This window comes from Lygodium microphyllum, chromosome 11 (assembly GCF_053477565.2).
Source record: "Lygodium microphyllum isolate KBCC chromosome 11, Lygodium_microphyllum_v1.1.10, whole genome shotgun sequence".
Taxonomy (NCBI): Eukaryota; Viridiplantae; Streptophyta; class Polypodiopsida; order Schizaeales; family Lygodiaceae; genus Lygodium; species Lygodium microphyllum.
Window position 1 is genome coordinate 18789624 of NC_141145.1, and position 10401 is coordinate 18800024.

At 42.2% G+C, this 10401-nt stretch overlaps 2 protein-coding genes across 5 annotated transcripts; one reads left to right on the forward strand and one right to left on the reverse strand.

The window, feature by feature from the left end:
- The first annotated feature begins 228 nt into the window (after positions 1–228).
- On the forward strand, positions 229–1907 carry LOC148028592 (GDP-fucose transporter 1-like). The gene has a single exon (XM_087688853.1). It carries the CDS (start codon positions 579–581, stop codon positions 1593–1595), a length of 1017 nt encoding a protein of 338 aa, XP_087544979.1. The 5' UTR covers positions 229–578; the 3' UTR covers positions 1596–1907.
- A 4759-nt stretch (positions 1908–6666) lies between these two features.
- On the reverse strand, positions 6667–10052 carry LOC148028593 (uncharacterized). Of its 4 annotated transcripts, none has more exons than XR_015692508.1 (6): positions 9423–10052; positions 8585–8739; positions 8088–8163; positions 7616–7671; positions 7396–7530; positions 6667–7071 (listed from the first exon to the last, which is right to left on the reverse strand). XR_015692508.1 is itself a non-coding variant. In XM_087688855.1 (6 exons), exons 1-6 carry the CDS (start codon positions 9815–9817, stop codon positions 6979–6981), a joined length of 1005 nt encoding a protein of 334 aa, XP_087544981.1. In that variant the 5' UTR covers positions 9818–10042; the 3' UTR covers positions 6667–6978. The 4 variants fall into 4 exon arrangements, 2 of the variants coding, with proteins under 2 accessions (XP_087544981.1, XP_087544980.1); XR_015692507.1 differs by having other exon boundaries at positions 7616–7710; positions 9423–10048; XM_087688855.1 differs by having other exon boundaries at positions 8088–8258; positions 9423–10042.
- Positions 10053–10401: the final 349 nt, after the last annotated feature.

A 10401-nucleotide genomic window follows, 5' to 3' on the forward strand; every position in this document is an offset into this window, starting at 1 on the left:
GGTTTGGAAGGTGTTTCAATCTATAGTTTGGAAGATGTTTCGATTATGGATTGTTTGTGTGGAGCGAAGTTCAGCTGTTTCATCAAATCAAAGGGTAAATTATCAAATATTTGGATTGGGGCCTTCGTTGCGTAGTCTTTTTCACATTAGTCTTGACTCTGCTGTTGTTCAAGATCTGTTGAAGGAGCACCTGAAAGGCAGCCTCTCTCTCTCTTTTTTTTTTTTTCGTAAAGCCTCTCTCTCTCTCTCTCTCTCTCTCTCTCTCTCTTTCTCTCTCTCTCTCGCGCTCGTGCGCGCAGGACTCTGCATCTACAGACCCAAGAAAAAGGCACATAAACAACAGAATTGCTTCATTCGATCGCCTCAATTTCGATCGAACAGAAGAGAGGGGGAGGGCGGGAGAACCAAGGGCTCACTGTATGTGCCATCTTTGTTGAGCCTCTCGGCCCCATTGTCTACACCGATCTCAAGCCGGTCCTGCAAATCGAGTCTGTGCCTTTTGAAACGGGGGCCTGCATTCCGATCCGAATCTGTAGTCTTCGGAACAGGGCCTCCATTTTTATCTGCATCACAGCGCAATGGCGGCCAAATCAGACTCCAAAGCCGCGGCTGCGGTTGCACCCCTCGTTTTAGGATATGCCTTGTGCTCAAGCCTGCTGGCCGTCATCAACAAGTACGCCATTACTGTGTTCAGGTACCCTGCCCTCCTCACAACCCTTCAGTATGCCACCAGCTGTGCAGGCGTCTGGGCCCTTGGCCTCCTAGGGTTTCTGCAGCATGACCCATTCACCCTCGACATCGCAAAGAAGTTTCTGCCAGCTGCCGTCGTCTTCTACCTCGCCATCTTCACCAACACGAACCTGCTCAAGCATGCCAATGTTGACACCTTCATTGTCTTCCGGTCATCGACCCCTCTCCTCGTTGCAATTGCAGACACGGCCTTCCGAAAACAGCCATGGCCATCCCGGTACACCTTTCTTGCGCTGTTGCTCATCCTTGCTGGTGCCATAGGGTATGTCGCATCAGATTCAGGGTTCAACATCACTGCCTACTCATGGGCCATGGCCTATCTCATCACTATCACCACAGAGATGGTGTACATCAAGCATATTGTCACAAACCTTGGCTTGAACACCTGGGGGTTTGTCTTCTACAACAATCTCATCTCTTTGTTGATCTCCCCCCTGTTTTGCATCTTTACAGGGGAGATCCGACAGGTGTTTGATGCCCTCAGTTCGCCTGAGAATTGGTTGAACATTGAAACCCTCACGTCAGTGGGCCTCTCCTGTTTGTTTGGCCTTGCTATCAGTTTCTTTGGGTTCGCAGCTCGCAGGGCAATTTCAGCAACAGCGTTTACTGTAACGGGGGTGGTTAATAAATTCTTGACCGTAATCATCAATGTCCTGATTTGGGACAAGCATGCAAGCCCTTTGGGGCTATTCTATCTCATTGTCACCCTCATTGGCGGTATTCTCTACCAACAATCGACCACAAAGCGTGCCCCTCCAGCAGCACAAATCACTGCCAAAGTTGATGTTGAGGCTGGAGAGAGAGAAGGACTGATTGTGAAATCAGATCAAGAGATGAAAACATAATTAGATTGACAAGCCTACAGTCCATTTAAATAGTTGTGAGGTACAAAGTCCTCCATGCCAGGCCTTTGGCAAAATTTCCCCTTCTGATATCAACATCTACAAGAGTATCAGCAGTTATCCAGGGCCAGCTCCCCTGAATGATGCTACTTCTCTTCAACTGCAATGCGCAAACTTGCTGTGTTGGATTTGTTGAATTACAATCCATGTTTGAACAAAGTGTATGAAGCTCAGTGTAACATTTAAAGCCAACTTTGGATTCGATTGTCTTATTGCTGCATTCATTCAAAAAGCCAGTTTCGTCGCTTTGAAGTTGAGTTACATTGATCTGTGTGCAGCACTAAGAGATGAGCACACATGATTTAAGTCATAACTACTTATAATCTGCTGAAGAGTAAGAGAAGTTGCATCTTTTTTATAGTAAATGCCAAGTAGAGATGGTTGTGTCAACTTTGAGATGATGTTTGAGATTTATTAGGCAGTTGTGAAAGATTGTCGATTCAAACGCTTGAATGTTTTCCATGCATGTAATGCCAGCATGTGCACTATCTTTGTTTTGTAGAGATTCTCCTTTGCGTGTTTTCCTTGAGCAGCATTGTGCTGCAAGAAATACATCCCCTATGTGAAGTCAAGTGCTTCCGGCTTCTATTTGCTGGATCATGTATTTATGTATGATGAATTGTGAAACTGCTTAGAGAAGATTCTACATGCATGTGTACCTTCAACCAACTACACAAAAGTATCTATCGTAAGAAGGATAGGTCTCGGTGAGGAACTTAGGGTATTTACAGGGTATTGATATCAAACATGGTAAGGATGACATTTGTGGCACAAGATCAATTTTAAGAACTGTAGTTATATGACACAATGTTAAGTCCTACAAGGAGATCAATCTAATTGTGCATCTGTATTCTGTCCGGCTGCTTCTTTCCCTTGGCAATGAGAAGATTGAGAGAATAATTAGTGTTGCATACATCTATCCACCTGGAATCTTGATATTTGCAAGTGTGCAACATTGACTTAGAAGAGACTGGATGACTCCTTAACTGAGAGAGCAAATATTGACAGCAGCTGCCCAAAGATAAGATTTAGATGATTTAGGAAGTCTATTGCTCATGAGCAGCAGCAATGTTTGAGTGTTTCTCCCATTTTAAGAGCACATGCAGCCAACATCTAATACTTGTGAACAACCTGGTGTATAATGTGAGAGAAGTAAGAGGTTGTGAAAGATCTGGAGGATCGCTTCTCAGCCACATTGGGGTGATGTGAGATCTAAGAGGCTGTGTGTTTGGGCGAGGAGGGAGCGGAGAGCCCCTTGTGTGTCTGGGAAGCCGGGGGGGGGGGGGGGGGTGCTTTTACAATGAGGGTGCTAACCTTGTCAGGGCTACTATATTTTGAATCTGAAAGCATCATTGGAGGACAGAGGAGCTCCTTAAGTGCGTGAGTTACTCGTTGGAGGATGTCATACATTGAGGTGCTACTAGTTGAAGTTCATGTACGGTAGATGATAATCGGGTGGGAGAACTTGAAAACTATACACAGAAGCTGATCACCCCACTCTGCCATGTTAGGGTTCATTCAGGTAACTTGGGAGAACCCGCAAAATCTTATCGCCCCACTGTGCCATGTTGGAGTCATCCAAATTGTTAGAAAGCAGAGTTGTAGCATTTGAATGTGTGCACAAGAGGGAGAAAGAGGTTCAAAGTACAAGAATAAATTCTTGTTTAATAAGTAGCTCAAGGTACAACTTGGGTATACTCTATCTCACACTTGATAGTGACCCATAGGTTGTTTATATAGCCTTTGCCAAGCTAGGGTTAGGGTTTCCCCTGTCCCTAGGGCTATTCACATCCGTCTGCCCTCATACTCCCTTGCTTATAGTGGGTTCCTATGCCTATCTTCTAATACCACCCCCTCAATGTCAGGGTATCATTAGATTATAAGGCATATAGGATATCCTCCCCCCCCCCCCCCCCTCCCCCCCCCCTCTCCTTGGGATGCCTTTATAAATCAGGCTTACAAGAGTGTTTTAGGTAGATGATTTAAAGAGTCAAAACAATCGATCTTCAGATGGATTGGAGGCATAGTTGGCTACCAATTCTTTGGGTACATCAGGAGTGTTGGGGCATTTACTAGTGATATGCCCTGTGTTCTTGTATTTGTTACATTTCATTTTCTCGGGATATTTCTTTCAACAGTTATTTACAAGATGTCCTTTTTTCTTACAGAAAGAACATCTAGTGAGAGCTGTCTGTACCAATACTTGATCACGGGAAGTTGAAGATGCCATTTTTTCTTACAGAAAGAACATCTAGTGAGAGATGTCTGCACCAATACTTGATCACGGGAAGTTGAAGATGCTTGATTATTCCTGTTTTCTTTGTGGTTCCTCTTTTCTTCATCCAAATAGGATTGAATGGTACTTGCTAATGTAGGATCTCGAATGTTGGTGAGAGTGGTTACAAGAGTAGGGAACATCTGTTTTACAGCTTTTAGTATTTTTAGGATCAATTTTAAGGAAGATTTTAGTATTTTTACCAGTGGCTCCATAGAGCTTTTTAAGCTCATCCCATTTTTCTTTAGCATTGTTTAGTTGATCAACATGATGAATCAGGGACTCATCTAAGTGTAACATTATGATTGCTTGGGCACATCGGTCATCCTCTATATCAACCAGATTTACAGAGTTTACAACTCTAGTGTCTCGAATGAGAGGCCAATACTCTCTCTTCATCATTTTGTACTTTATAAGTACCTGCCATGGGTGGAAATCTTTGCCATCAAACTTTCAAATTTGAGGACGGACATTAGCATATGTTGTGGCCATTGAGAAGGTCTTACCACTTGTTAGGACGAGGGTAGTGTCTAGTGCCTTACAAATTTTCCACTGAATGCGGAAGCAAATCAAAAAATTGAAATCAAAGTTGCAATGAAGAGAAAGGCTGAAAATCATACAGAAGTAATATTTCAAGGTATGATTGTGGTGGTCATTTCTTATGTACAATCTTCTTCCGAGGTTTAATAGTCTTTTTAGGTTTTAATGAAGTAAACCTAGATTGGACTTCAGGCTCCTCCTTGTAGTATGGCTTAGTAGATGAAGCTTGTGTTGGACAAGGTTGGTCTATGATCTCAATGCTTGTTGTTGATGATTCCGAGGAGAGTACAATGACACTCATCCTTTTGATTTCATTGACCAATGTACTTGAAACAAAGTCACTCAAGATATGCAATACACTGCTAGTGTATGATGATCTATGTGTTTATAATTGTACACATAATCTTACAACAATATAAGAAGAGGAAGTTGACAAAATAACACTCACTAGATTTAGTAAATACCCAGCAAGCAAATGATTAGATGATTAATGATTAGTGTTTAGAAACACTAATGTCAAGCTTAGTGAAATGCTTGAATGAAAGCAGGTTGGAAGTCAGCTTCCCAATACACTTAGTGATGTCCATTGAGCATGTCCGAGAGTTTTTAAATTTCAAATACGCTTCAAAGAAGATGCTTTAGTGATTAGAATCACTGTTCAATAAAGCTCAAAGTGAAAAAAGTGAAAAATGCCAAGCTTAGAGCTTACTGGCTATGGATACCATAGGACATACATTTACGGTTTGTCAGAGTTCTCTCTCTATAGAGCAAATTTCCAAGAACCCTTGTAGTCGAGGATAGCCCACTAGGGGGGCTATCAAAGCCCTAAGGTGGTTGCTGGGATCGCGTTACCTGCTGCGTGCATAGTAGTACGAATTCCGCGCTGATAGAAAACTGTGCTTGTTTTCGAAAACACGCAATGCCGGGCTCAGTCGTGGACAGTGTTGGGGGTAGACTTGACGAGGAGTTGCGCCCTGATGTGGGTAAGAGATCTCCAAAAGAAAGCAGGAGCTGATATGGCCTCCTTTGTCCTCCCCAAGTCCTCCATCAGAGGTGGGTTTGGTTTGGCTATGGAGGCAAGAGGTAAAAGATGAAGATGATGAACAATCATGTGCACTTAGTGAGGTTGAGGGTATAGGAAGCTGAGGGGATTAGAGGAAGCTCTGATACCATGTTAGAAAGCAGAGTTGCAGCATTGGAATGTGTGCACAAGAGGGAGAAAGAGGCTCAAAGTACAAGAACAAATTTTTGTTTAATAAGTTGCTCAAGGTACAACTTGGATACACTCTATCTCACACTTGATATTTACCCATAGGCTATTTATATAGCCTCTGCCAAGCTAGGGTTAGGGTTTTCCCTGCCCCTAGGGCTATTCACACCCATCTGCCCTCCTACTCCTTTGCTTATAGTGGGTTCCTATGCCTATCTTCTAACACAAATAACTTGGGTTGTTCAAAGTAGCTCAATGAATGAGTGCAACATTGGGAGATGAAAGTAGTGGAGGAGTTTGCAAATCAAGATGTGGACCAGGTGGGGTGAAGATGGTGGTATGTAAAGTGAACTCGATGTTGATACACATTGGACAAGGCTATTTGCGCGCAAGCAATTGATCTTACAATTGAGGCCGAGTTCTCATAAACTAGAGACAGATTAACTGAAATTGCAGGTGTGCTTTGAGCCATGTGATTCCACCTTTGTTATCAATAACATTCACGACAGTGATATGATGTGCAAGCATCAAGATCTTTGAGTTTCTACAAAAGGTAACCATCACACACTTGCCCCCAAGTTTGGTGGAAGTACTGGTACTATACGATTGTTGAAGTCAAAACAGAGACGAATGGAGTATTTGTCTAACCTACTGTTATGATGTGCCACTTAATGGACCAGATTCTCAGTTCTTGAGTGAGAGAATAGCAGCATTACATCGTGTGTTATCCTCTCACTGGAAAAGGAAGGAGGGGGTGAAATAAACAAAGCTGGTAGTTGGGACGTTGTTTAATAGACTGTGTATGCTTGTGCTGGTAAGGACGAATCAATAGGCTTGACCATGTCAAAAGCAACTTGTTGTGGGTTGAGAGCGTCTAGCAAGACCATGTGAAGATCAAGTTTCCATTGTTCAATGACTTTCGCATGCCAAAGACCAGAGACCCATTCAAGTATCGTCCAAAGAGGACAATATCCTTGGAAGCTAAGAACTTTGTGGCAAAATGTGAACACCATTTCTTAGTTAAGGGAATGTTGAAGGTCATGGTATGCGGTACTCCCCCTTAAGGAGGAGATTAGCATCTATCCAAAAGCCTACTTTGAAGTCATTGTGACAGAGAGGTAATTGCTGTATATACACAAGGTCCGTTCCATTACAAAACTCACTCAATGGTATTTGATTTTGATGCTTTGCTTGTCCTGCATCAGGATTCGAGAATTGAGTTCTATTTCTGTAGCTCGGACGCTCATTCTGCTACCACCATGTCGCGGACCAGCAGTCTAGATAGAGTGATGATTATACTTTCAAGGTTTGCTCTTCCTTGCACGGACTTCTGCTAATTGCTGCAAGAAAGGAGGAACACCTTTCCTGACACGACCCCCTCCGCAAGTGGAACACTGTATCACCAACCATAGCATAAATAGCATTTCATGTCTTGATAACATAATATGTGACCATGTTACAAAAGTATCACTCTATACCTTAATAACATATGCAAGAAAAGTTGACAAACATTCTTCAATTTGAGTGCAGTTAGTTAGGTATTAATGTGCATGACTATTCGTGTTAATTTTTCTGCAGTACTAGTATATTGTGCATGGATTCATGAAACGGACATATTGAGACTACTCATTCTTATGAAGAACTAGCATTTTATAGATCAGTAAGGGAGGTTGTGTAGCTATGCATCATGCATAATTGTTTGAAGATAAAAGAGTCACCTTTTTTGTACATGATCCAAAACATAAGGGGCATGGATCAAATCGCTTGAACTTTCCCTCCCATGAAACAAATCCATTTCCGCGACAAATATGACATGGTTCAACACCAAAACCATTACATCTTGGACATAAAGTCTGCACAAGGAGATCAAGATGCTATAAGATTGAGGAATAAAGTTAGAAGATAAGACGACAACATAGTGATTATGAAAATTCTCACCCTTGGAGAGTTTGCAAGTAGGCTTGTTTTTTGAGCTAAAGTAGTGATGCCAAACACTAGGATCAAAGCAAATGCCGTGTATAAGTCCCTCGCGACTATGAGAGAAAATACATGGACATAATTAGTTGAGTTACGAAAAACTCTAGGTGGGTATATGGTCTCTTTAAAGTTTGTTGGACTATTTGATTTCATAACCAATGTTGCAGTCTACTTCCTTCAAGGAACCATGGATATGGATATAATACACTTCAAAGGTAACAGAGTTCATAACCATAAGCTCACACTTCATTCGTTGGGGTGACATTGATAGGGGTTTTCTTATGTTGCTACACATTAGGTACATGTGGCCTCTGGAAGGACTTCCTCATGGACATAACTATCTTAAATAAGCAAAGCCAACCATTCAATCTAAAAGATGCTATATGTAAATCTCGAAAAACTTATACTATCCAAACAAGTTAAAGCAACTTACCACTGGTTGTTTGAAATTGCGAGCTTGTGGAGGCCATATTCTTCATAACTAATATTCCACTTCTCCTCATAGTGGCCTGCACACGAGAGGATTTTCTTGATCTAGAGACCTTTAAGGGATTAGTCGAAGATGATGCCCTTCGACCTCTTAACTCAACTTCTTGGCCTTTGTCTAGTAGAAATTTCCAATAATTGAGAAATTTTAGAGAGAGATTAATATCTAAAGAAGATGAATAAAATGGTTACAAGTTTTCCCCAGTCACGTGTATTAGTTGAAAGTGTTTACTTCAAGCAAAGATGCAATACAAAATTATGGAACCATATGTCTCCTAACTAACAGTGTCACATGACAAAAGTAGCCTTACATTAATGTGATTATTACTCTTGTAGAAACACATAAAACATAGATGAATCACAATTGACCTCAAATATATGAAGACACTCACATACACACACATTCCTTAGTTCATCTTGTCCCATTCAAGTGTTAGAACATACCGGTAAAAAGAGGAGCATGAGCTCCCTCAAACTTGCTATCCATTTGTTCTTTCAAACCTTGATCATTTGATTCAGGAGCATGATTTATTGCTATGGAGCTTGGTGCTTGGGTTGTGTCTTCCAATCCGGTTAGCGCTTCATCCAACGCAATGCACCTGTGTCTCAATCATGCACACACCAAGACACGCATAAATACACATCTTAGATGCTACCATGTACCTATAGTGGATGACTAGTTAATGAAACTTTTGACTCAATATCTAACAATCCATCCAAAATGTGGGAGCTTGTAGTTAAGCATTAATTTCTACATATACCAAACTAACACACACAAACACATGATTGAGTGATAGAAATTGTAGAGACCCTAATTGGGCCCATGAGGTGGCACCTAAGCACAAAGAATGATACATCCTAGCCTTTTTAATTACACGTTAGGATAACATTGAACCACTATAAAACGTCTCATGATGTCCTAAAGGGATATTTGGGAGACTCCCACCCTATGCTATACTGGTGGAGTTGAAACTACCCGGCATAAGTGATAATTCAGTGCGTCAATGCACTCATTCAACTGCTTGGTGGAACAAAGCCATACCCCTCTAAGTCATTCATCGCACTACTTAGTGATTCCTTCACGAGAAACTCTACTAATAGCTCTTCTCCACGACAAACTCTACTCCTTAATTAGCCACTTCCTCAAGTCTAATAACTTTTCACGATCAAGATAATGTTTCTAGGATAGCGTAATTGCACGTCTTAGTCTGTTAACCTCGTGGATGACGGAATACTTCTTCGTAACTAATCCAATCACTAAGGGCACCAAAAGTAAATATACCTGGCCATGGGTGGCTGTTCTGCGTGCTGCAACGTGGGTTGCTGCGGTTGGTGGGGGTCGAAAGCACGAAGCTGGATCACATCCTTGGAGTCGCCAACGAATTGGTTATGGTCAGAATGATCAGTTGCGAGAGAGGAGTTCAGCTGCAGAGTGTGATGCTGAGGATGCTGCTGGATCAGTCTAACGTGGCGATTAAGATGCCGATCATGATGATTGATATGGAGATTGTCAGAATGATTGGGAGATGGCAGCTGGATGCTCGGACTATTTAGATGGGCCGAAGCAGGTACCACATTGGGCTTAATGAAACCGTCGGAGGACGACATTAGAAGGTGGTCTGCATGATTGTGTTGATGAGGATGATGATAATCGAGAAGGAGAAGCGTAGCCGCCATGCGAGGATTAACAATCCAGGGAGGATTAACGGATAGGTCGAGAAGGAAGATTGATATTGAATAGAGAAAGGACTGCAGGCTGGGCTGGATCAGATGCTGCTGCAGTGGAGCGATGATTGTTAGCTTATAAGCAGGTGACTAATCCTGATATGTGAGAGAGAGAGAGAGAGAATGATTTCTGCACCTGACTCGTCGCTCTATCCATACCATGATTCCCCTTCGCTATCACTCTTACTGGACGACCTAGATCCCCACCATCCCACGTGGCGCTCTCCCACCCACACTCTTCTTTTCTCTCCCTCTCTCAAAACGCCTACCAACCATCACCCCCCGCCCACTCGAATCCTTCTAAATATCCAAGATTTTTGCTTTCGTTGATGTTGTTTTTTTTTTTTGCTTGGTAGCCGTTTTAATGAGAATTGCACGTTTAAGAAAAAAACCGTTTTGCAATGTAATAATAGGCTTACCTAAACATTCTCCTAAGTCTAGATTAAGATCATGACGATACCTTTCGGAGGTGAGAGTCCAAGTCTAGTGTAAGGGCAGGTACACACTACCCCGGACGGTTGGGGCAATATATTGCA